A 25,063-nucleotide genomic window follows, 5' to 3' on the forward strand; every position below is an offset into this window, starting at 1 on the left:
ATCCGCTCCCCCTTGTTGCTTCTGGGCTGCTGGCTCATGGGTGGCGTTGCCAAACACCCCAGGTGAGGCCCACAGCCAGGTAAGGGAGCTGCCCCTCTCTCTAGGGCTTATTTCCCTCCCTTCCATTGGGAAAGGACGGGATGAGGTTTTTGCTGTGCCATGGAGGTGCAGAGCCAGGGGCAAGAGGCTGTGTTTATTGGAACAAAGTACACAGTCCAGCTGCTCCCCATACCCTTCCACCCTTCGCTGCCTGCCCACCACCCAGCATCCTCTCTGCAGACTGGGTGGACAGTGTTTCCTCCTCCCTGTCTAACGTCCTGGGCCTGGACAGCCACATGGTGGTCACTCCTCGATGTTTTGTCCTATCCAGCCTCTCACAGCAGCCACTCGAGTGTAGACACCTGGGAAATGAGGTCGACCGCAGCCGTAGCCCCAGCTGGTGACCCCAGTTAGCACCCATTGGCCAGAGGGCTCCCTGCAGGCCAGGGGTCCCCCAGCATCACCCTGTGGGAGAGAAGAGAGGGTTACTCAGGCCAATCTCTCCCCTCTCTGCCCTTAGGCCATGGGAGGGCCCATCTGACTTGGGCACCCCTCAACAACTGACCACTACAGGAATGACTTCAAGTGAGTGGCTTCCTCAGAGCCTCACTCATCGGGGAAATGGGTTCCACACTAGGGTAGTCCACTGGTACTGTTGGCGGGTGTTTGTGGACGGGCCCTTTCACAGCTGCCTCTGCCCTGCCTGCCCGTCCTTGTGGTCAAGGCCCTGGAGAAGAATGCGGGAGTGGGGTGGCAGTGGGACCGCCCTCCTGGGGCGCTCACCGAGCAGCTGTCCACTCCGCCCTGCGGGAACCCAGCGCACAGCATGCGGCTGCTGATCTGCACCGGGTAGAAGCGGCGGCAGGTCTGCTCGCTGAGGAGCTGCACAGCGGCCTTCTGCAGCTGCCTCGCCATAGAGCCTGGGAGGGGAGCGGGGGAGGGTCGGCCGACCGACTGCGCCTGGCCGGCTGCCCCCCGCCCCGCCACCCTGTTCCCGGCGCCTACCTCCCTCCCGCACGGAGCCCCAGCCGGTGATGACGCAGTGCGTGCCCTCGGAGGGCCGCGGTGTGGGCTCTGGCAGGCAGATGGGCCGCACCAGGCGGCTGCGGCGCACTGGCCCGGCCAACTCGAGCAGCGCCACGTCGTAGTCGAGCGTGTAGCGGTTGTAGAAGGGGTGCTTGTAGATGCGCGCCACGCGCTCCAGCTGCCCCTCGGCGCCGCTCAGGAATGGCGTGCCCAAGAAGGCCACCCACTGCTTGGGGTCCCCATAGCTGTGGGATGCACCAGCATAGGCATCTGCCCAGATCTTGGTGCACAGCCCTGCCTCTGCGGTGTCCCCGTGCCCCCACACCTGCCCAAGGCAGTTCCTCTGGAAATGGGGCCAGGGTGCTCCCTCCCTTTTAGGTGAAGGGGAACCCACACCCGGAATGTGGTCAGCCACTGTTTGCTACCACGGGGGGGACCTATTTTCAAAATGGTACTCTGAAGGGGGTTTGTGGGGGCCATGAGGTCCCCTGCCGCAGCCTGCTTGTCCCCTCTGACTCCAAGTCCCTTGGGGGGGCGTGTCCTGAGCTGGGCGTCCCCTCTGGAGCACTATTCAACTCCATTGAGCACCCTGCCAGGGAGAGGTCCTCTTGGGGAGGGGCACTAAGGTGGAAGGGGAGGGAAAGAAGTGAGCGCGACATTCCCCATGGGCTCTGCCTCGCCAGGTGTGGACCAGCGGATGCCCTGGGGAGTGGTGACCTGGCCAGCAGAGGCCCATGGCAAGGCAGGCATCCCGGCCCAGAAGGGGAGGCAGTGGTGTGGACAGTGCCAGCGTGCGGGGCCGCGGACTCACACGTCAAAGCAGTGTGCAGCCGACAGCAGCCACCTCTCTGCCACCAGCACGGCTCCACAGCGGTGCTCCCTGCGCCGCAGCCACAGGCTCACCTGCCACGGCCACTCACCTCGACCTGCGGCACTGCCACCCACAATCCTGGCCAGTGCTCTGGCAGGCGACAGGCCGCAACCTGCAGGGAGGCAAAGTGAGCAGTGAGGGGACCACTGGGGCCACCTCTGGGGCAGAGGGGTGGGCAGTGGGCGGCTGCCCCAAGAGGCTAGGCCTGGCTCTTGGTCCTGCAGGGAGCCCTCTGGCCTCTCTAATGACGTTTGAAGTCGTGTTCCTGGTTAGCTCAGCTGTAGGGCAGCACCTCCTGGGCCCATCCCGGGGCCACCTGTGTGTGTCTCAAGCCCATGGTAACTGAGTCCCCTCTTGCCCTGGGGGACAGCCCTGTGGTTCCTGGTGCCCTGTGCACCCTTCTTTGCCAGGATCCTTTCCCCAGGCTGTGATCGTCCCCATCCCCATGGGGATGACATCCCTGATGAAGTGCACACTCGGGACAGGGTGGTTCTGGGGGGGTTGCAGGGAACCACCCCTGGGCCAGTAGCCACCTTCCTGCAGGGCACTTTCTCTTGGCAAGACCCCCTTCCCTGGCCCTCTCCCACCACCCAGGTGGCCACCCTGCCCTGGAGGCTTGGGGAGAGTCCTGTCCCTGCCTCAGCAAACACAAAGGTGGCCAGGAAAGGAAGGGCTGGCGTCCCCCACAGAAAGAAGGGGCAGACTGCAGGGCTGGCTGCGGTGCTCCCTGCCGGCCTCGGACACCGGAGACCCCAGCCCCAGGAGGCCTGGGACCCCACGGAAGCACTGCCCCTCTTCTTAGGAATGCAGGTGGCCTGCACTGTGAGGGCCGTGTCTCCATTTAGGGGAGCTCCTTGCCCCTTTGGGGACCCCAGTTAGGACCTCCCAGGCTGTGGCTAGTGAGAGGGCAAAGGTTAGCTAGGTCAGTGCCCAGGCCCCAAGAGGCCAGTGTGTGGGGGTGAGAGATGCTCCTTCCCCAAGCCATCTCTGCCTTCTTACTCGCCGAGATGGCGCTGTCCAAAGCCTGGTCCACCCAGGCACAAACTTCCGATAAGGGCTCTGCTGTGACCACCCACACTGCGCTGTCCTTTGTCTTCACAGAGGTAGGACCTGGCTCTGCCTCGCAGGGCAGACTGCTGTGGCCAGGGCCACCCACACTGATGTGCTCTGAGCGGGTGAGCTCTGACCAACAGCACCCCATGTCCTCCATGCCTGCAGGGGCCTCTCTCCCTCTGGCAAGCCACCCCCGGTTAGAGACTCCCTCGCTGCGCCCACCCTAATGTCCCTGGCTGTGTTGCTGGCCTTGTGGGCCCCATCGGACTTGTCCAGGGTACCGTATAAATGCGTGTGGGGTGAAGGGCCACCTGCCCCCAGGCCCGTCATGACAGCCCTGACAGGCAGTGACCTCGCAGTGACCTCCCCAGCCTCCCGTGAGCTGGAGGGAGGGCAGTGCTGGGGGAGGGCTGGAGGCCTGGTCTGGGGATGGGGAGACCCCCGGTTGCCCGTGGTGACAGTGGGACCAGGGAGCTCAGGTGCAGGGTGCAGTGGGGCTTCTGGGCAAACTGAGGCAGGAGATGAGGAGGGCACAGTGTCCCCCAGCTGGCTCCCAGACAGGACCGCAGCCCCATGTGGATGGTCACCCCAGCATCCCCCAAACCACGTGGGGCTCACTAGCTGAGCGGGGCCACCCAGTGCAGTTGCCCCTCAGGACAGCGCTGCAGGAGGCAGCTTCTCCTGGGTCGTTTGCAGCCCCAGGCTGGGGGCTTTACTCCCGACCCGACACTGCAGCTTCTTGTGGTTCTGCTGACAGCGCCCGCCACGGAGCAGAGGGCAAAGGTGTGGTCTCTCCCGGCCACGCGTGGCCAAGGCTTGCTGCGCCTGGCAGCCTGGGTCCAGTGCAAGTGTCCCCTTCAGCCCACACCTCCGCCAGCAGCTGCCCCACGCCCCCGCATCTCCACTTTGCTTGTCTTCCCCTCACACCTAGCCTGATGTCAACTGCTGTGTCCTGGGGTCCCCATTGCCTCCCCATGTGGAAGTCCCTCCCCATTATAGCCTGGCGCACACCCCAGGGGCCTGGAGCAGCTTCCTTTTTGAAATAGAAGTTGGGTGACCCAGGGGTCGCTGATTGACCACTAGTCGGCCAGGCCCTGACAGTGAGTCAGGTCCCCCGAATTCCTATGTTGATACAAAACCCCAGGAGCACAGGTGTGGCCCTGTGTGGAGAGAGGCCCGTTAGCGCAGCCAGGGCGCAGCGTGGCCCAGTGCATGGGCAGTCAGGACTGCGGGAGAAACAGGGAGGGGGGGCTCGGAAGGAAGCAGCTGTGCTGCAGGCTCCGGCTGTCCCCTTCGGGCAGCTCCCACCGACTCACTGCTCCCTGTACCTGGCAGTTGGGAGCGCGTGGTGGACTCAGGGGTGTCTGCAGGCAGTGTCTTTCCCGGGGCAGTTGAGCTTGTGACGGACACCGTCATGTCGGCAGGCTGGACAGTTGCCCTGCTGCTGGCCCCAGGGGTGGTGGGTCTGCTGGTGGTGACCCCTGGGACTGTGAGGCTGGCTGTCGTCCTGGGGAGGCAGCTGGAAGTAACCGGCGTCCTCGAGGTGGTGGGGGGAGGCCTGGGCGGGGAGCCTGAGGACATGGTGTCCAGGATCCAGCCCTTCAGCCTGGTGATGCGCGTGTACACTCCGGGCTTCTGAGCCTGAGCACAGCCAACGCCCCAGCTCACGATCCCTGCCAGGTAAAACACACCTGGGGCCTCCTCGCAGGCCAGGGGTCCCCCGGAGTCGCCCTAAAGGAGAGCACCAACCAGCATCCGTCAAATGAGGGGTGGGCCTTGCCTGGGCACAGGAGACCTGGCTGCAGAGCCGGGCCTGGTGAGTGCCCTCAAGCTGGCTCTGTCTGCTGCCCTCTCCAGGCCGCATCCATCTTGCTTTTGTTGCAGTGGAAATAAAAACTGCAGAAATCTCCAGAAAAAAACAAGAACAGCCATGCCCCCCCCCCCCCCGCCCATGAGCCCCTGCTCCTGGCTGCGGCCCCTCCCTCTGCCTCACCCAGGACTGTGCCGCCAAGAGCCTGAGGCTGGCAGCACTGTGGCTGCCAAAGGTGGCCTCCTGCCTCCTGCCCCACGTGAACTGGCCATTTGTATGTAGACTAGGTAGATGCGGTATTGTGTGGCACTCACTCTGTAGTTATAGACATAAAGGTAAGTGGGAGATGACCGTGCAGGCCTGTCCTCACAGCGATTCTCGGAGAGGAGCTTTGCTATGATCAGATGAGAATCTGGGGTCTAGAGAGGTAACTTGTCCAGGGTGACCACTGATAAAAGTTGGGCCAGATACCCGTGTAGGGGCACAGGCCTGTCATCCCAGCTCTTCAGGGGGCTGAAGCTGGAAGACCTCAAGTTGGAGGCCAACCTGGGCAACTGAGTGAGACCCTGACCCCAAATAAAAATAGAGGGGAAGAGCCGGGTGTGCACTCAGCAGTAGAGCCCTTGCCTGGCGTGCTCAGTCAGTCCCCGCAGTCTGCCAGGCACGACGGAGACAGTGAGCCGGACTTGGACCCAGGTTCAGGGCTGGTTGGGTTCCCCTTTCAGGTGGTGCCCACACTTCCACACGGCTGCCTAACCCAGGGTGCTTAACCAAACGGAGCCACGTCCCCAGCCCTTTTATTTTTTATTTTAAGACGGGGTCTTGCTAAGTTGCTTAGGGCCTTGCTAAGTTGCTGAGGCTGGCCTTGAACTCACAATCTTCCTGCCTCAGCCCCTGGGATCACAGGTGGGCACCACTGCCCTGCCCTTTTTTTCATTCTTTGCTTTGTTGACTCATCTTTGTCCAGCCCCGGGGATGGACCCCAGGGCCTGGTACATGTTGTGAAAGTGCTTCCCACTGAGCCACACCCCACAGCCCAACCAGTCTCCTACGAGGGGCACCCGGAATGCCTCCAGGCTCCCTGCACGGAAAACCCCTTCGCTTCATCTTTGCAGATCGCGCTGAGTGCTTCACCAGCCCCGCACCAGTAGGCTGGCACCTAGTCCAGACCCCACAGGGAATTTCTGGATGGCCAGGGGGAGGCAGACGGGCTGTCCGCCAAGTGGGGAAGGCGCAGAGCCTCCTCCTGTCCCCCAGGCCCGAGACCTCCCCTGACTCACCTGGCAGGAGTCGACTTTGCCCTCCAGAAAGCCTGCACAGAGCATGCGGTCGGTGAGGGAGAAGTTGTACAGCACGCTGCAGGCCTTCTGGTCGATGATGCCCACGGAGGCCTTCTGCAGGGTGTCGGGCTTGGTGGCTGCCGAGAAGGAGAGTCCAAACGCCACTCAGTGAGTGGCCACCAACTGCCTGGCCTAGTGCTGACGGCCTGAGACGGAGGTGCTGTCCCCAAGCTGCAGTTGAACAGATGGGGCCTACAGCGTCACAGTTGGTTTAAAGTCATGTGGGAGGAGGAGGCAGATCCAGACCCCCAGCTCAGAGCCCAGGCCGGTCTTCTGACTCTGCCCCAATGGGAAGGCCATCCTGGGGTTCTGAAGGACACGCCGACTCTCGGGGCAGGAGCTCTGAATGGGCGGCAGTGGCCAGCACAGCTCCTCCATAGTGGGCTAGAGACTAAGTGTTTTCTGCTCTGTAGCCCAGGCGGCCTCTGTTGCCACCACTCAGCTTGGCCACTGTGGCACCCGCATGAACGCTGTGGACTGTGAGCCTGTCAATCTCCACAAACAGGCATGCCCACGTGGCCCCAGGTGTAGGGAGAGAAGCAGCCAGCAGGGGTGGGCCGGAGGGTGGACACAGGCCTCTGAGTAGGCAGAGCCCAGGGCGCAGGGAAGAGAGGTGATCCCACCCTGCCTGGGCCTGGCCTGGAGAACAAGGCCATCTTCCCCGGGGGCTGGCACTCACCGTTTCCTTCCTGCGTGTTACCCCAGCCTGAGATCACGCACTTGCGGCCCACAGGGAATTTCTGGATGGCCAGGGGGAGGCAGACAGGCTGGATGTACTTGTTGAAGACCAGGGGGCTGGCCAGCTCCAGCACCGCCACGTCGAAGTCCAGGATGCCAGGATTGTACCGGGGATGCAGTGCCACCCTGCGCAGCCCAAGCTTCACAGGGCTCCCGCCCACGCCCAGGAGTGATGCGGTGCCCAGGTGGGCCTGCACGCGCTCGGCCTTGGTGCTGTGAGACAGGGGCCCCATGCGCCCAACTGGAGGACAGCGGGCCATGGGGATGGACGGGCGTAGGGTTGGGTGTGAGGCTGCAGGGTAGGGAGGGCAAGGGAGGAGCTATGGATAGGGAGGGGAGGGATTGAGGTGGAGGGGAGGGACTGGCTAGAAATTGTGAGGGAGGCGGGGTGGGTGGAGGGGGAGGGCCATGGGTGTGGGGGGCTGTAGAGCGGGTGGGGGAGGAGCTATGGGTGGGGAGGGGCGGGGCTATGGGTACAGAGTGCAGGGGAGGAGCTATGGGAGGGGCAGGGCTGTGGGTAGAGTGGGCAGGGGAGGCGCTATGGGTGGGGAGGGGCGGGGCTGTGGGTAGAGTGGGCAGGGGAGGACCTATGGGAGGGGCGGGGCTGTGGGTAGAGTGGGCAGGGGAGGAGCTATGGGAGGGGCGGGGCTGTGGGTAGAGTGGGCAGGGGAGGTGCTATGGGTGGGGAGGGGCGGGGCTGTGGGTAGAGTGGGCAGGGGAGGCGCTATGGGTGGGGAGGGGCGGGGCTGTGGGTAGAGTGGGCAGGGGAGGAGCTATGGGAGGGGCGGGGCTGTGGGTAGAGTGGGCAGGGGAGGCGCTATGGGTGGGGAGGGGCAGGGCTGTGGGTAGAGTGGGCAGGGGAGGCGCTATGGGTGGGGAGGGGCGGGGCTGTGGGTAGAGTGGGCAGGGGAGGCGCTATGGGTGGGGAGGGGCGGGGCTGTGGGTAGAGTGGGCAGGGGAGGAGCTATGGGAGGGGCGGGGCTGTGGGTAGAGTGGGCAGGGGAGGCGCTATGGGTGGGGAGGGGCGGGGCTGTGGGTAGAGTGGGCAGGGGAGGCGCTATGGGTGGGGAGGGGCGGGGCTGTGGGTAGAGTGGGCAGGGGAGGCGCTATGGGTGGGGAGGGGCGGGGCTGTGGGTAGAGTGGGCAGGGGAGGAGCTATGGGTGGGGAGGGGCGGGGCTGTGGGTAGAGTGGGCAGGGGAGGCGCTATGGGAGGGGCAGGGCTGTGGGTAGAGTGGGCAGGGGAGGCGCTACGGGTGGGGAGGGGCAGGGCTGTGGGTAGAGTGGGCGGGGGAGGAGCTATGGGTGGGGAGGGGCGGGGCTGTGGGTAGAGTGGGCAGGGGAGGCGCTATGGGTGGGGAGGGGCGGGGCTGTGGGTAGAGTGGGCGGGGGAGGAGCTATGGGTGGGGAGGGGCGGGGCTGTGGGTAGAGTGGGCAGGGGAGGAGCTATGGGAGGGGCAGGGCTGTGGGTAGAGGGGGCAGGGCTGTGGGTAGAGTGGGCAGGGGAGGAGCTATGGGTGGGGAGGGGCGGGGCTGAGGTGGAGGGAGGAGCTGGGTAGGAACAGTGGGTGGGGCAGGGTAGGGGCGGGGCTACGGGTAGGGAGGGTAGGTGGGAAGGATCTATGGGTAAGAGCAGTGCAGGAGGAGGGGTAGGTGAGGGAGTGGGGCTACCGGTAGGGAGAATGGAGGGGAGGAGCCATGGGTAGAGGGGAGGGGCTAAGGGTAGGGAGGACAGGGGAGGTGGGGGAGGGCTATGGATAGGGAGGGCAGGGCGGAGGGGTGGGGCTAAGGATGGGCTCGCATGCTGGGCCTCAGGGCGGCTGGACAAACAGCCCCCCACCAGGGAGCTTGGGCCAGGAGTGAGGCGCTGGGGCTTAGCTCTCTACATCACGAAGAGCCCTGTGGCTTTATGAGGGTCACAGATGGACGGCTGTCTGGCTGACCGCCAAGTGGGGAAGGCGCCCTCCTCCCGTCCCCACAGGCCCTGAGTCCTCCGGCCCAGGTGCCCCGAGCATTCAGACGCGGCTTGCGCGTGCGCACTCGGTGGTAGGCACTGAATGCTGAGGGTCAGATCGGGGGTGGGCGATCCCGGGGCCTTACTGGTTGAAGCAGTGGGCAGCTGACAGCAGCCAGCGGTCACCCACCACGGTGGCTCCGCAGAAGTGCCTTGGACCTTCCTTGAGGCTGACCTGCCAGGGCACCTCCCCAGACGCAGCCCCAAGCCCACCCACAATTCGGGTGGGCTTCTCCATCGCAGGCCGGGCCCCGCACTCTGCCAGGAGACAAGAGAGAGGGGTCCGAGTGCCCTTGTCCACTGCGGACACAGCACCCTAGGCGTGCAGGGCCCTGGGATGCCTGAGTGCGGCCGTCTGGCTGAGTCACCCTATTCTGCAAAGTACGCTGTGGAGGCCCCAGGTGTCCTGCCTGGGGTTGGGCAGCAGGTGGTGACAGCCCCGTGGGCTTCCCAGGCACCAGGCGCATGGCCACAGAGCAGGCTACACATTGGGGGCCCAGGGCGCTCAGAGATAGTGGAGATGGTTCTCTGGGATCTGGGGACAAGGTGCAGGTGACGGTGAGATGCAGCATGGGTGTCATGGGCTCAGAGGCCTAGCAGGTCAGCACATGGTCAGCTAAGGCTGGACCTAGTCCTGGGCAGTGTCTGTCAGGGGGCCTTTGTGGGCCTCTGCACCCAGGCTTCTGGCCCTCCAGGTACGATGTGTCCTCCCAGGGGCCCAACACGGTTGTCATCAAAGAACGAGGTCTCAGTGAGGAGAAGCCTCAGTGAGGGGTCCTCACGTCTTACACAGGAGTCACCGTGCAACAGAGCAATCCCACTCCTACACATACACCCCCAGGAGCTAAGGCACGCCCTCCCATCCTGTCCCCGAGGAACAGTCCAGGTGTCTCTGAATGATACAGGGACCCACATCTGGAGCAACCCTCACGGGCAGGAGCAAGGTGACACAGCTGCAGTGTGGAGGTACCTGAGGACCTTGTGCTTGGTGAGAGTCAGACACACAAGGCCACAGCGTGTGACCAGTGACAGGAGAGTCCAGACAGGATGTGCAACTGTGGGTGCAGAGCTGGGGGGGTGGGGGCCTGCTCATGGGGTGGGCTTCCTTTTGAGTTGTTGGAATATTCTGGAACTAGTGCTTATGGCTGCACAACTCTGCGAATGTACCAATAGCCACTGAACTACACACTTTGAAAGAGTGAACTGCATAGTTTACATCAGAAAACTGGTTACAAAATCTACAGGAGCCGGTGCACTGCACACGCCTCTCATCCCAGCAGCTCAGGAGGCTGAGACAGAAGTTCAGAGCCAGCCTCTGCAACAGCAAGGTCCTGAGCAACTCAGTGAGACCCTAAATAAAATACAAAATAGGGCTGGGGATGTGACTCAGTGACCAAGTGCCCCGAGTTCAATCCCTGGTACCAAAAAACAATAAAGAAATAAATAAAAAGTTTCAATGTAAAATTGGAGGATAACCAACCTGCCAAATTTCCTATGCACATGGCAGACATCAGTAATCGGTCCCCATCTCCTTCCCACTGGGCGCTTCAGAAAGCCAGTACCAGCCAGTCCAGCCCTGCATAGCAGCCGACTTTGGCCTGCGGCTCTGCCTGGGAGTTACCTTGTGGTTTAGGAGCCATGAAGGAGCCCAGGGGTGCAGGGCTGGTGGCCTGCATGGGCTGGGCGGGAGTGTCAACCGTAGGGCTCTCAGGGCTGGTCAGCCAGGCAGTGCTGGGGGCGGTGGGGACAGAAGCCACAACCGGGGCTGGTGGCTTGCTGGCCGTGGAGGTTGCCTGCAGGATCCAGTCCCGCAGCCGTGTGACCCGGGCGTAGACCCCGGGACGCCCTGCTTCTGCACAGCCGATGCCCCAGCTCACGATGCCAGCCAGAAAGAACCTGCCGGAGGGCTCCTCACAGACCAGGGGCCCTCCCGAGTCACCCTAGGAGACGGAGGCACACCTCAGCACGGACTGGGCTCCCGGAGGCAGTCAGGCCACAAGCCCAGCTGCAGGGTCCAGGGAGCCCAGCACACAGGCCTCCTGAGATCTTGCTCAGCCTTCCTTGGAGGCCTGGCCTGGACCTTGCCTTCCTCCTGCCCGGGCCTCTGAGCAGCTCTGTTGCTCCTTCTTAGCGCAGCCACCACGGGGACCTGGGGGCCACAGCTGCCTTCCTTCTCCACCCCTCAGGGATGGGAGCAGACGCGGGGACAGGCTCCACAGCTGTGCTGAGCATCGACTCGAGGGCCCTGGGCCACACAGCTCAGGAGAGCTGGACGCGGGGGGAGAGGCTCCCAGGGAACAGGTGTCCATGGGGGCGGAGGGCCTTGGGCAGCATGAGGGCGTGGGTCACGGCTGCGTCAACGCCTTGGGCACGCACTCGATGAGCTCGGCAGTGTGTTGCCCAGTGACAGCCAGCACCAAGGACGCTCATCCCCACCAGGTTGACAGTGACTCCCCACAGGACCGTCCACCGGGGGCCTCCAGACAAGCTCCTGTCCCCTCACACTTTTCCCTGGGAAGGGGATGGGCAGAACCTGGGAGCTCACCTGACAGGAGTCCACCTTCCCGTCCAGGTAGCCGGCACACACCATCCTGTCGGTGAGTGAGGGGCCGTACAGGCCAGCACACAGGGCCTGGTCCAGCAGCTCCACAGTGGCTTTCTGCAGCACCTCTGGCTTGACCACTGCCCCGATGGGGAGAGAAAAGCAAGCTGAGAGCTCTGGTGCCCCAGCAGCCACCCCGAGCCAGGAGGCTGAAGACCGGCTCCTCTCCAAGCCTGTTTCCCGGTGTCAGTGGGGCATCCGGGAGCACCCGGCTAAGACCAGCCACAGGTAGCTGCGCCGAGAGGCCCCTCTCCCCCTGGACAGGTCGGGTGCTCCTCCCTCCCCATCGGCTCTGCCTCCAGCCTCCTCCTGGGGACCTCGGCTCCCCCTTTCAGGCCGCTGTTGGTCCCGTCTGCGCGACCCCTCGCTCTGCCCAGCACCCGCCCCCTCAGATGCTGGTGGCCCCGGTCCTGCCTGGCACCTCACTGTCATGTCTTCCCTGCTCCCTGGGTCTCTGTTCCCACCCTGCCGAGACCCGCCCCGCCATGCAGTTGGCTGTCCTCCACGGCTCCGGCCTGGGCTGCTCGGCCCGGGTGCTGGTCCTCAGGTCGGCCGGCCTGCTCTCCGGCTTCTCACCCAGGGACCCTCCCGGGACCCCTGCCCGGCCCCCACCCGTCCTGCCTGGCTTTTCTGGGTTGTGGGAGGCCCTGGTCTTGTGTCCCTGGACCTGTCCCCAAGGCAGCAGCCACAGGCCACCTGCAGTGTTTAAATGGAGGTTTCAATGCATTAAAGTGAAATGACGCGCAGCCTCAGCTCCGGGCTCCTGGGCCACTGCCCTGGCCAGCGGCTCTCCGGAGGCGCCCCAGGCCTCGGACTTGCCCTTTTGTTCTGCCGTCCACTCGGCCTGGAGGCCTGGCTCCAGTCAGGCCCCCCAAGCCCTCGCCACCGGCAGCCGCCCGGGGCCTGCTGGGGGCTTCAGGGCACCTGCTGCCCACGGTGGCCCACCAGGAGGCCCTGCCTGGCCGCACGTCCCCGCACCCCGTGGCAGCTCCCCGACCCAGTGCCGGGCCTCCCTGAGGTTCATGGAGGCTGCTCTCCAGGACCCTGGACGCCCCCCAGCGCCATGGGGCACTCCCCATCGTGAATCACCAGGACCCAGAGCCAGAAGGCACCAGGTGGCCTCGGCCGGTGGCCTAGCGGGAAGGCCTGTCCCTGGGGGATGAGCCCCAGGACAGGCAGGTGTTCCCAGCAAAGCCCCCCGCGCGCCCTGCTGGGCTCTGCCGGAACCTGAGCAGCCGGCAGTTGAGCCAGCGGCCACGCCCGTCTCCCAGCCCTTGGGAGGTTGAGGCAGGAGGCTTGAAGGCTAAGGCCGGCCCCAGCAAATCAGAGAGGCCCTCAGCCACCCACAAGACTCTGCTGGCCTTAAAATCAAATATGCGAGGCTGGGGTGCCCCCTGGGGGAGGCCGGGCTGGTGGGGGTCCGCCCCGGCTCGCCCCCGGCGGGCGGAGTCTGTGGCTGACCCCGGAAGTCCCACTAGTCACTCGGAGTCTGCAAAGGCAGAGCCTCGGGAGGCGAGGACAGCAGTGCCCGGCTTGCTGGCCCAGGCCGAGGCTGGTGGCCGCCCGCCTGCCCTCCCGCCCGCAGGACCCTCACAGGTGCTTACGGAAGTCCTCCTTGAGGTAGCCCCAGCCCGAGATGAGACACTTCCTGCCTGGCGGGAAGACGTGGGTGGGGGCCGGGAGGCACACGGGCTGGATGTACCTGCCCAGGGGCAGGGCCCGGGCCAGCTCCAGCACCGCCACGTCGAAGTCGGCCGTGTCCGGGTTGTAGGAGGGGTGCTTGGCGATCCGGACCACCCGGGAGCGCACGGCGCTGGCCTCCGAACCACTGAGGTGGGTGGTGCCCGTGAAGGCCACCCACTGGGACGGGTCCTGGAATCTGCAGAGACAAAGCCTGATCAGCGCACCAAGGACAGGACCCCACACAGGCTCAGGGGGAGCTGTCCCGATGGCTGGGCGCGGTGGCCAGCCTGTTGTCCAGCGCCTGGGAGGCTGAGGCAGGAGGCTCTCAAGTTCAAGGCCAGCCTCAGCAACTTATGGAGGCCCTGTCTCAAAATAGAAAAACTAAAAAGGGCCAGGAGTGTGGCCCAGTGGAACAGCAGGGTCAAGTCCCGGTACCACCCCCATGCACACACACACACACGCACGTGGGCACACAAACCAAAGTGAATGCAGCCAAGTCCACAGGGGTCAGACATCCACCATCGCGCTCATCCTGAGAGGGACGCAGGGGAGCCACCAGGAGGCCGCTGCCCACGGCTCGGAGACTGAGGGCGCCGGTGGCACGTGGGCAGTCGGGCCTTCCTGGGGCTGCAAGAGCCAGCGGCCATGCAGCCCAGCAGTCCTGCGTCCGGGGAGCACCCAGGGGACCAGGGGACCTGGCAGCACCTGGCCTCGGGCCGGCCTGGTCCACAGCAGCCCCCGGAAGGCACCGCAGACACCACGGCGAGCGCCACCTCCCACAGAGCCTCCCGGGCAGGGCAGGACCCGGCAGCGCCTCAGGAGGACAGGACAGAGCTGAGGACACACAGGCCCCGCCCGACACACACACACACACACACACACACACACACACACACACGAGCGCACGCGGGACCCTCCCACACACACGCACACACATGCACGGGGACCGCCCACACGCTCTCAGGACGCCCAGGGCCTCCCAGCCGCAGAGCCAGGTGAGCCAGGGGCAGGACTGGTTGGAGGGCACAGAGGCCCAGCCCAGAGACATGGCAACTCTGGAGGGGGCAGGGCTCACTCGTTGAAGCAGTGGGCGGCAGACACCAGCCACCTGGCCCCGATGACGGTGGCTCCGCAGAAATGCTCCTGGTCCTCGCGCAGGCTGGCTTGCCAGGGGAACTCCCCGGGGGCGGCCTCCACGCCGCCCACGATCCTGCCCGCTGACCTCCAGCCCGGCTGCAGCCCGCAGTCTGCAAGACACAGGCGGCCACGCGGGCCAGCGCCCGTCACTCCTGTGCCCGAGCCCAGGACGCGGTGTCCCCCCCTGCACAGGGCACAGGCCCTTGGAGGGGAAGTGTCGGGTGGGTCCCCACGGCCGGCACTGCTCGGTGCCTTCTGTCGGTGCCAGGAGTGGGGACAGGTGGGACCCTCTGCCACCTCCCCGCCCAGCGCTGAGGGTGACCGGCACCGCCCTGTGGCCCCCAGGTCCTGCCCTGGCAGGGCCAGTGAGACTCGGGTCGGCCCTGGTTGGACCCTGAGCCCAGCGCCGCGAGGGTGGCCGCATTGGCAAATGGGGTCAGTGCGGGTGGGGCCGGAGAAGCCGCCCGGTCCTCACAGAAAGGGCACCAGGGGACAGGGGCAGGGGAGGGGCCTCGGAGCCAGGCCGCCTGCAGACTGCGGCCCACGCCCCACACGCCACGACCCGCCGGGCAGGCCTGGCCTCTGTGAGTGGCCAGCAGAAGCCCTGGACTCCTGGGCCAGACGACGGCCCTCGCTGCAGCCTTGGTGTGTGTGGACACTCGTCACAGGCTCAAGAGGTGCCGCTGGCCGGCTCGGGCCCTCCCACTGCCGCCTCGGCCCCCGCCTTCCTGTCCGCTGTGGGGAGGGCCAGGGAGCCCGGCGGCTTCCTGGGTCCCCTGTGGCTGCAGGACCTGCTGGGGCTCACGGAACCTGAGGGGGCCTCGGGGACCCCCCACTGTGGCCAACAGTACCCAGCGCAGGGTCCACAGGTGCAATGGCCGAGGGCCGTTCCCCTGACCGCTGCCCCACGGCCGGGCAGCCTCGGGCCCCTCCTCCCAGAGCTCCACCAGGACCAAGTGTTTGTTTTGGTCCCAGGAACGGATCTCAGGGCCACTCAGCCACCGGGCCACCCCAGCCCTGGGTGGCACCTTATTAGAGACAGGGTCTCTCTGGCTGCTTGGCGCCTCGCTCTGGCTGAGGCTGGCTCTGAACTGCCATCCTCCTGCCTCAGCCTCCCCGCCGCTGGCATGACACGAGTGGCCACTGCGCCCAGCTCACAGGGTCCAGGGTTTTAAAAAAATTTATGGAGGGGTCAGGAAGGAGCCCAGGGCCTCACACACGCTGGCAGGTGCCCCACTCCGAGCCGGCCCAGGGCCACCTGTTACTGTCCTCACCAAACGCCTGAAGTCCCTCCAGGCACCCGGGAAGGTCCCGCCCCCGCATGGTGTCAAGATTAGGGACCGTGTTGTGTGACGCTGCTCCGGCCGTGCGTCTGAGGAGTCGTGAAACAGGGCAGGGCTCTGGGTCGACCCGTGTCCCTTCCCCAAGCCACGTCTCGTCATCTGTAGGCAAATGCCCACCCGGCCACCTGCAGCAGGAGCTCGGTTGGGCCTCATGCCACGGTGACGGTGACGGTGACGGTGACGAGCGAGGCTCTTCCCACTGCGCCTGTCGCACCTCCCTGGGCAACCCTGGCCCCACGACGCCCGGGCGCCCCGTGCAGTGTCCCTGTCCCCTTTCTTACCTTTCTGCATGGGCTACGTCTGCTAGGAAAATGTCGGCTGCGCGTCACATTCTCCCGAGTCCAGCTGCTGGCCTTCAGGCTCCCACAGTTTGTCCAGGACCCCCCCGGGCCCGGGCCCCCTCCCTCCCTTGCTGGGTGCCCCTGTGCCGTGTGCGCTGTGGACGCAGAGTCGGCCGTGGGCCCTGCGACGGGGACGTGCCCTGGAGCCCGGCCGGACTGACCGCAGTGTGCCTCGTCGGACCCGTCCGCGCAGTCCACCCTGTCGTCACACTCGGGGTTCACTGTGTCCACACACTGCTGGCTCTGGCAGGAGAAGGAGCTCCCCGGGCAGTGGCCTGAGGGCAGAGAAGGACCCAGTTCCCAGCCTCGCCCAGAGCTGGCCAGCTGGGGCCGCCACCGAGGAGACGCCTCTGAGCTCTCGGCCTCTCTGGACAGCCAGTGACCCTCTTAGAAAGAGGACAGGGACGCGACCGGCAGTGTGGTCCCGTCCCCCCATAAGCTATTTCTTGTTTGTGATTTTTGTGGTCTCCGTGACAGGCGTCCTGAGTGCTGGCCACCGGGCCGGGGGCAGTACCCACGGCCAGCTGCCTCCTCATGGGCAGGAAGGCCCTGGGCAGGCGCCCCCTGGCCTCAGCAAGGGCGTGGCTAGGAGGTGACGTGGCTGAGGTGGCTGCTGGCCACGGTGACATGGTGAATGCCAGGCCCAGCCTCGGCCCGTGGGGCTGAGACCACGGGTCAACAACAAATCCCCCCAGGGCCGAGGGGGGAGCAGGGCGGAGCCGGCTCCCGAGCCCAGGTCTCCCACGGGGGGTCAGGACAGCAAGGCCCTGGGCACAGCCCACACCTCTGTGGGGCCAGGCCAGGGGGGCGCAGGCGCACCCCAGAAACCAAAGCCTCCACCCCAGCTTGCTGAGCTGGCCTGTCCTCCCGTGGACGATGCCCACGGCGGGACTCTTCACAGGGGCTGCTCCCGGACATCCAGGGCCACCACCCTGGGCTCTGTGGCCGTGGTCCTTCCCTGGGGTGTGTCCTGCCAGGACACACGGCCAGGACACCCCAGATGTGATGCTATCATGTCCCCAGGTGTGGCTCAGCCTCCCTGGGGACAGAGCCACCTGGTGAGACCTCTGGGTCAGGGATCCCTGGCCCCCCAGAAGCCCTGTGCCCCGCGATCACCGGCCCCCTGAGGCCCAGTGCTGAGTGGGGCGAGGCCCGGGTGCGCCTGGCCTGGGGCCAGCAGGCGGGTGTCCTCAGACAGCGCAGGGTTTCCACACCTGGGTGCTGCGACCCAGAGCGGTCCACCTCCGGGGGTGTCCTGGGCCCTGCAGGGTGCTGGGCCGTGTCCCTGGTCTCCACCTCTCTGGCCAGGAGCTCCCCACTGCTGACAGCCATGGATGTCCCCAGGCATGGCCCAGGGTCCCCAGGGTCCACCCGGCCCCGACGGAGGATGCACCTGGGCAGGGGCGGAGGCCGGGCAGGCCACGTGGGGAGCTTCGTGACCCCGGCCCCTTTTAAACTGGTTCCCGCGTGTGGACACCTCCGCACGGCCAGCGCGGCACGGCCGGTCCTCAGGGCCCTCTGGAGCCTCCCGCAGGAGCCACCCAGGACAGGGTGCCACCGTGGACTCGGAGGGGCTGACCGTGGCGCCTACCTGACTTTAAGTCTCTTTCGGTGGCTGTCCCAGGTCCCCCGCGGCTGCCTGAGGAAGAGCAGAGGACAGGCGCTGGCTGGGCCGCGGGCTCCCTTAGTGGCCCTGCGCGGTGGCCGAGGGCCCGGGAGCTGCCCCTCCAGCCTGCCCCCTGCCACGCGGGGGCCGCTCTGAGGCCCGCGCCCTCCGTCCTGCCGCGAGAGGCCCCGAGGCCCTGACCATGGCCTGGTCCAGGAGCTGAGGGCGTGTCTTCCGATGTCGAGTCACCCCGGGTTGAGTCACACTCACTGTCCTTGTGACCCTGCCCTCCTGGCCTCTTTTAGATGGAACTTTCCAAGAACGAGGGTCCCCCATGACCGCGCTCTCCCGGCCCCTCGGAGCCTGAGACCAGGGTGGAGGAGCCGCCTGGGGCTGGGTAAGGCCGTCTGTGTTTTCTTTGGTGTCCCTGCGAACTCACACTGAAGGTCACCCTGAAGGTCAGCTGCCCACTCGGGTCAGGGGCAGCAGCTGTGCCCAGCCCCCGCCTGGGAGCTCGTCAACAGCCACCAGCGCTGGCAGCTGCCTTATGGACGGGGCAGAGGGAACATTTCTGCCACGGAGGAGAGTCCTGATGGACGGTGCTGCAGTGTGGTCACTCCAGCCTGGACAGCGCGTTGGGATAGCCAGAGGGGACCGCGGAGGTCCTGGACAGCAACTGACAAATCTGACCTTCAGCAGCCGGAATGGCTCCCAGTCCACTCTCCAGAGAGACCGTCCCCACCCTGTGGCTTTCGAGTGCTGAGTCTGCCCCTATTTCTGTGGCCAGGGTGGGCCCCGCCCCGCCCCCCGCTTGTGATGGTCAATAAAGTTTTATTGACACACGGCCACGCCCATCCCTGTTTTGTGCAGTAGGATCCTTCTCCCTGGGAGGCACGGTCCCAGAGCCCAGTGGACGCCTGGAGCCAGATGACCGGTACGTAGGAGGCCTTCCCCCCGCACTCACCCGCGACATGCAGCTGGGAAATGGACAGGAACTAGCCGGAGTGGCTCAGCGTAGAGCTCAGCCTGCACCTGCCAGGCCCTGGGGTCACCCAGCTCCATGAAAGGCGGATCACAAAACGGAACAAGGACACCAAGCGTGGTGACGCACACCTACGGCGTCCTGGTGGGGCTGGGCATGGCCACGCCGGGAGTCCCAGTGGCTCAGGAGGCTGAGGCAGGAGGCTGGCAAGTTCGAGGCCAGCCTCAGCAACTCAGTGAGTGCTAAGCAGCTTAGCCCGACCCCGTCTCTAAATAAAGAAAACGAGGCAGGGGTGTGCCCAGCGGTCCATCCTGGGCCCTTCCTGGGCCACACACACCAGAAAGAGCGCTGCAGTCGCACCCTGCGGGGGACTGGCCGGCACCTTGGCTCCAGTGAAATGAGTCAACACAAGCGCTTCCCTTATGTAGGAAGAGACAGGTCTCCGTGCTGCCCGGCTGGTCACGGGCTCCTGGGCCCAAACAACCCTCTGGCCTTGGCCTCCCGGGTAGCAGGTGACAGGTGTGCACAGCCGTGCCCCACGTGACGGCAGGCACGGCCACCCCTCGGCGGTCAGCCTGCAGACCACGGTGGCTACTCCAGGGCGGCCTGGCGGGCAGCACATACAGTGTGGACCCTCTGGACGCAGAGGTGACTGACGGGGTGGGTCAGAGTCCCACGGTGCTCCCAGGGCAAACCTGAGGCCTGCCGCTGCTGCGTCTGGAGTGTCCCTTCAACCTGGGAGGTGACCCAGGGCAGCAGGGACGTGGGAAGGGGAGCCGTGGCTCTGACCCGAGCACAGCTGGCCGGCGGTCCTGCCCGCTGGAGAGCGGCTGGTCCCCAGCTCCACTCACCCGTGAGCTCTGCCGACACGATGGTGCCGTAGGCGGCCAGGGGGACCCCGCGACCCCGCAGGCTGGCCCGCAGGCCCTGCCGGAGCAGCTCCTCCTCCAGGTCCAGGCCGGGTGGCCGGAGCGCGCGCAGGAAGTGCAGCCGAAAGCGCACCAGGACGCTGGCGTTCCCGTCCCTGAGGGTGGGGACAGGCCCTGAGGGGTCTCCGGCTGTCCACCAGGGCCCCTCCCCTCGGAGGAGGACTCACCGGTAGCTGAGCACCGTGCAGCCCGTGCAGACGGCCTCCAGCTCCGTCTCCCGGAAGCTGCTCACGAACTGCAGAGAGGGAGGCCACCAGGTGAGGCCCAGCAAGAGGACAGGGTGGGCCCGGCCCCTCCCCGCAGGGACGGCCAAGCAGCAAGCCTCGCCCCGAAGCTCAGGGGGCCGCAAGGCCAGGGAGCCACCAAGTGGAGGTGCAGACAGAACAAGTGTCCCCTGAAAATGAAGGGCACACAGCGCCGCCCGTCCTCCTGCGGCGTCCTCAGCCAGAGCCGGCGAGGAGGGACCTGCCGGCCTGGCACCCAGTGAGCAGCGGCAGGCGCAGGGGGACCCTGAATCCCGCCCGGGACATTCCTGTGCGGACTGCCTGTGTGCGCCGGGCGGGGGCGGAGCCGAGTGGGCAGTGAGCCCCCGTCCCCGAGCTGCACCGGGCGCCAGGGACCTTCCTGGGAGCCCGGCCGGGCTCGGGGGCTAGACGTGGAGGACCTGCAGCCTCTCCTGCCGCCCCCTGCCGGGCTCAGTGGCTCAGACTCCTCCACCTCGGGACCCACCTCGCCCACCCAGGGCACAGCCCCTGGCCTCCCAGCCCCAGCCTCCCTCCCGCCCTCACCAGGGCCTGCAGCGCGGGCGTGAGCGTGCGGTAGTAGTCGGAGTCCTCCCGCAGCAGGGAGCTGGCGTAGCGGATGCCCCGCAGCTCGGCGCTGTGCTCCACCTGGACGCCCTGTGTGGAGAGGAGGGCTGCGGCAGCCCAGAGCCCGTGAGAGCCGCCCACGGCCAGGCCCTCAGGTCCCCTGGGCACAGGGCAAGGCCCCGGGAAAGTTCCCAGGAGACTGCAAGAGTCCCCACCGCCTCCCGAGGGCCTGAGCGAGCCACTGTCCCCGGGAGCCTCCAGGAACACCTGGGTCCTACCCGTGGGAGTCACTGGGCCCAAAGAGCAGGACCGGGGACAAGAACGGACGACGGCCACCAGAGGCCAGGAGGCACCTCCCACGGGGACTGGGGGCCTCCACAGCAGCCTGGCCGGTCACAGCCGCAACCACGGGGCAGCATGGCGTCCCCTCTGCCCGCCCCCCCGTCTCAGGGGCTCCTGGGGCGTCTGGCCCTGGCAGCCACAGGGAGGAGGCTTGCCCCGCGGGCAGCGCAGACAGGACAACCCGCTGTGACCGTGACCCCCCGTGACCCAGGCTCAGGAAGGTGCAGAAGTGACCCCGAGGGTCCCGGTCCTTGGCCGAGCTCTTCCCGCCTGGCCAGGGCTCCTGAGCCGTCAGGGAGGGGCCAAGGACACCACGTCAAGTGTCCAGTGTCCCCAGTGAGCGTCCAGGAAGTCCCGGGAGTGACCCAGGGACTGCGGCCCAAAGCGCGGCTGCCTCTTGGACGCAGGTGAGGAACTCTCTCCCCGAATGCACACCCCTGCAGTCCACACACATGCACATGTGTGCACACCCACATCCTTGCACACGCGTTCACACACATGCACCACACACGCACTACACACGGTCCAGAGTGTGTTGCACTTGGCACGGTGGCCAGTAGGGGGCCCCTGTGGGACGCCGGGGAGGGGGCGTCCCAAGCTGGGGCTGGAGCCAGGCGCTGACCACTGAGCCACCTCCCAGCCCTCCGAGGCTTATTTGGAGACAGGGTCTCGCTGAGTTGTCCAGGGCCTTCCTAAGTCACTGAGGCTGGCCTCGAACTTGGGATCCTCCTGCCTCAGCCTCTCAAAACCACAGGGATGGCAGGTGTAGCCGCTGCCCCCAGTTCAGACAAACATGTGGAGGGACAGGCACAGGGTCACTGTGGCAGGTCACCATCCTGCCATGCCAGAGAAGTTCCCCAAACTGCTATTTGTCTTCATCGACATACGGAAGAAACATGACGGTCTCACCTCCGCACAACCCAGACCTCATCACGCGCCGGCCACACGCTGCCCCCTTCCGACAGAATGTCCCAGATCGCCCTGTCCAGTGGTGGCCCCTGAGCCACAGGCGGCCCCTGGGCAGCAGGACGTGGCTGGAGGGACTGGGGAACTGCATCTTGGGTACACTGTCCCTCCCACCAGGCAGCCCGTGCCACTGGGGCCTCCCCGGGGGACAGCAAGCTCCGCCCCACACGGGCCTGGCACACGTGGGGACGTTCTCGCGAGCTCTCTGCTCTGGCTCTGCCCCTCAGGGACCCCAGGACAGGCAGGGTGAGAGCCACCAGCAGGGGAAGGCGTGGCCCGTGTCACGCCCACCCAGGTCCCTGCAGCTTTGAGCCTGGTGTCTGGTGGACCACCCTGTTGGGACCTGTTGGCGCCTCCCCACCTCCCCCCCCGGGAGACCCAGCCCCAGCTGGGGACGCAGATCTCAGGCCCCCCATCGGCCCCGAGAGGAGCCCTGTGCTGCCCTGAGTGGTCCTCAGAGCTGCCCTGACTGGCCCAAGGGTCAGCCCCCACCCACGCTGGGCGGCTCAGCCTCGATCCTGGGGGGGGCAGGGACTCCCGGAGACGGCGGGGCTCCTGAGGGTCCCTGGCTCTGTGAGCCCGGCCAGCCCCCGCCACTCACCCAGAAGGGCTCCCAGGGCGACAGCAAGCAGGCTGGTGGCCGCCACCGCGGCAATCGCGGCCCGGCAGCCCGCGGAGTCCCGAGCCCGCGCGTCCTCCGCTGCCCCAGGCACCAGCTGCAAGTCAGCCGCAGGCTCCATGGCAAAGACGGACGGACGGACGGACGCGACCTGGATGCCGCAGGAAGAGACCCCGTCAGAGCTCAGCCGCTTCCCTCTCCGAGCAGAGCCCCCGCCCAGGGCAGCCAGGGCACCCTCTGGGGGAGGGCCTGTGTGTTCCCTGCAGGAACTCAGTGGCTCTGAGGGACACCGACTGGCCGTCTCACAGTGACAGACTCCAGGAGTCTGAAACAGTCTGCCCCCCCCCAGGGTCGTCCCGTCCCCTCCTCAGCTCCAGGGCCAGCAGCCCAGCGTCCCCCGGCTCCTGACTCTCACCCTCCTGCCTCCTCCCATGAGGACCCTGAGGTGACCCTGGGTGACCCCAGCCCAGGGCCTCCCCCGATCCCACCTCAGAGCCCTCTGCCCTGGGGGTGCCACGTCCACAGGCCCTGGGAGGAGCAGGGGGACTTTCAGCCCGTCACAGGACGGATGAGCTGATGCAAGGAGGGCGGCCTCCTCGTCCCTGGGCGCTTGCTGTCCCTGTGCCCTGAACTCTCCCTTGATGTGACCCCGGGCTGTGTGAGCACCCTCGCTGTGCCTGGTCCTCTGAGGGGCCACAGCAGAGAGCAAGGGGGCCACAGCACCCATGGTGACCTAGTCATTCCTGCTGCACAAGTCCAGCCCGGGATCCTGGCAGGGGGTTCCAGCCGTGTCTTTGGAAGGGAGGCTCGGAGGGGAGGCTCGGGGAGGGGAGGCTCAGGAAGGGAGGCCTGGGAAAGGGAGGCCCGGGGAAGGATTTGTAGCCAGACTCTGTCCCTGGACCAGTGACGCCCATTGCTCTGTGTTCAGAGTGGACTCTGCATCCAGCACCTGACCTGCAGCCACCTCTGCAGACAGCCCTGTGTCCCCAGAGGGTCCCCTCCTCCCTCTGTCCCTGTGGTGGCTCCCCACAGTGGAATTTGGGGCACGCCGTCCCACCTTTCTGAGATTCCCCGGGGACCAAGATCCAGCGTCCTCCTCATCCGTCTCCCTGCGTCCCCCTTGTCCCCAACGCCACCTCCCTGGGTCCCCTCCACTCGCCCCCCATCAGCCTTCTTTGCTGCTTTGCAGACTCCCCGGCCGCCCTCAGTCCTGCGCCCCCTCCCGCCCCAGTCACCTCCCCCCCGCGGGTCTCCGCGGCCCCCACTGCCCAGCGACGGGCTCTCTGGTGGGAGGAAGGAGCCGATTCTCGCGGGCTGTGGCTTTCCCCGGGTGAGCGTCCGGCCACCAGCATGGGCGCCGGGCCAGCTGGGACGGGGCCTGAGCTTGCTGGCCGCACCGAGAGCTGATGAGGCGGCCAGTCTCAGGCCACGGCCAGGGCCAGCACCTCTGCCTGGAGGACCGGGGTGAGTCCCTCCCCTCCGAGGCCAGGCAGAGCCACAGGAAAGCAGCGTCCAGCCTGGCCCCTCGAGCTGCCTCGACGACGCTGGTGGCCCGTGGGGTCAGGAAGCCGTGTGGCATGCTGCCCAGGGGGCCACCGTCACAGCCAGAAAGGAACCGAGCCTCAGTCCACCAACCCCAAGGAACCGAGTCCAGCCTCCGATGACCCCACAGAGGACCTGAGCAGAGGGCCCAGCTCAGCCAGATGCCCGACCCCAGAGACCGTGACATCGAGGGGAGTGTCACCTGTGCTTTCCCCGACTCCTGGGGGGCGCCCGCCTGCCCTCCTTTCCTGTCGTGCATTCAGCCCTGGGGCGACCCCGGGGAGCTCTGCACCCGAGACACACCCCCTTCCATTTCCATTTTTTGAGACAGGGTCTTGCTAAGTTGCTGAGGCTGGCCTCTCAAACTTCCCATCCTCCTGCCTCAGCCTCCTGGGTCACTGGGATGACCGGCGTGACCACTCAATCTGGTATCTGTATTTTGTTTGAAAGAGTTTAGGGCGGGGCTGGGGTCAGGGGCAGAGCGCGTGCCTAGCACGTGGGAGGCACTGGGTTCCACTCTCAGCACCACGTAAAAATGAAAAATAAAGATTTTTTTAAAGAGTTTGATTGGCTTTATTTTCAGTTCTAGAATCGGGTAGCACTTCAATCAGAGAAGAGAGAGTGTCCCCTGGTTTTTAGAGAATGAAGAATCGGAGCCATCACAAGAGTCCTGCTTTCTAACCCTTTCTTTCTCTCAGTTCCAGATACTCAGAGGCGGGGATTCGCCTGAGCCAGGATTGCAGACCGGCCACGCAGACCCTGACCAAAGGCAAGGAAAGGAGTGATGCTGGGTGGCCCAGTGGTCAGCGCCTGGCCAGCAGGCACCAGGCCGGGGCTCCACCCCGCCCTGAGAACAAAGGAGAGGAAAGAAAATCTTCAGGCAGGGGCGGCCTTCAGTGGGCAGGCGGGCGGGGAGGACCAGTGAGGCCCCGAGGGTCAGCACTGGCAGCCCTGGCCTCCGGCTCCCCCCGGGCCCGGCGCTCCCTGCTGGCCAGGCCGCTGTGCGGAGCCCTGGGTCTGCTGGGCGGGTCGGGAGCCTGGGACGGGGCCTCGCCAGTGTTGGCCGCCCCGTCCTCGTCCACTCACCAGATCCTGCCCACCTGTGCCCCTCGCCCAGACGGTCCCTGTCCAGCACGAGGGTGAGGCCTGTGGGTGGGGCCCAGTGCCTGCCCCAGCTGGCCCTGCCCGTGGCGGGACAGTCCTCTCCTGGCCTGCGACACCCCAGAACCCAGGGAGCAAGCCCATTCTGCTTCCCCGATGGGACCCACAGAGG

The 25,063-nt window shown here is 66.1% G+C and overlaps 1 protein-coding gene and 1 long non-coding RNA gene across 2 annotated transcripts; one reads left to right on the forward strand and one right to left on the reverse strand.

Annotated features, from left to right (window-relative positions):
- Positions 1-197: 197 nt before the first annotated feature.
- On the reverse strand, positions 198-22,369 carry Tmprss9 (transmembrane serine protease 9). The gene is made up of 18 exons (XM_071604197.1): positions 22,231-22,369; positions 20,301-20,428; positions 19,680-19,747; positions 19,435-19,607; positions 17,587-17,634; positions 16,157-16,270; positions 14,250-14,421; positions 13,096-13,370; positions 11,435-11,571; positions 10,511-10,829; positions 8,976-9,147; positions 6,819-7,090; positions 6,080-6,216; positions 4,318-4,720; positions 1,877-2,048; positions 1,045-1,310; positions 823-959; positions 198-504 (listed from the first exon to the last, which is right to left on the reverse strand). Exons 1-18 carry the CDS (start codon positions 22,367-22,369, stop codon positions 343-345), a joined length of 3,294 nt encoding a protein of 1,097 aa, XP_071460298.1. The 3' UTR covers positions 198-342.
- LOC139702658 (uncharacterized) lies at positions 445-4,004 on the forward strand. The gene is made up of 2 exons (XR_011705219.1): positions 445-624; positions 1,749-4,004. It is a non-coding gene; the product is annotated as an uncharacterized lncRNA (long non-coding RNA).
- Positions 22,370-25,063: the final 2,694 nt, after the last annotated feature.

This window comes from Marmota flaviventris, chromosome 1, assembly GCF_047511675.1.
Source record: "Marmota flaviventris isolate mMarFla1 chromosome 1, mMarFla1.hap1, whole genome shotgun sequence".
NCBI classification, from domain to species: Eukaryota; Metazoa; Chordata; class Mammalia; order Rodentia; family Sciuridae; genus Marmota; species Marmota flaviventris.

What these genes read in the sequence shown, in the direction of transcription:
- Tmprss9 (XM_071604197.1), bottom strand. Translation starts at nt 22,369, where the DNA reads ATGGAGCCTGCGGCTGACTTGCAGCTGGTGCCTGGGGCAGCGGAGGAC. An exon ending in TGCACGGTGCTCAGCTACCG is followed by an intron (nt 19,608 to 19,679) that starts GTGAGTCCTCCT and finishes CCCCACCCTCAG; the next exon opens with GGACGGGAACGCCAGCGTCC. An exon ending in GCTGCCCACTGCTTCAACCA is followed by an intron (nt 7,091 to 8,975) that starts GTAAGGCCCCGG and finishes CCTGTCTCACAG; the next exon opens with CACCAAGGCCGAGCGCGTGC.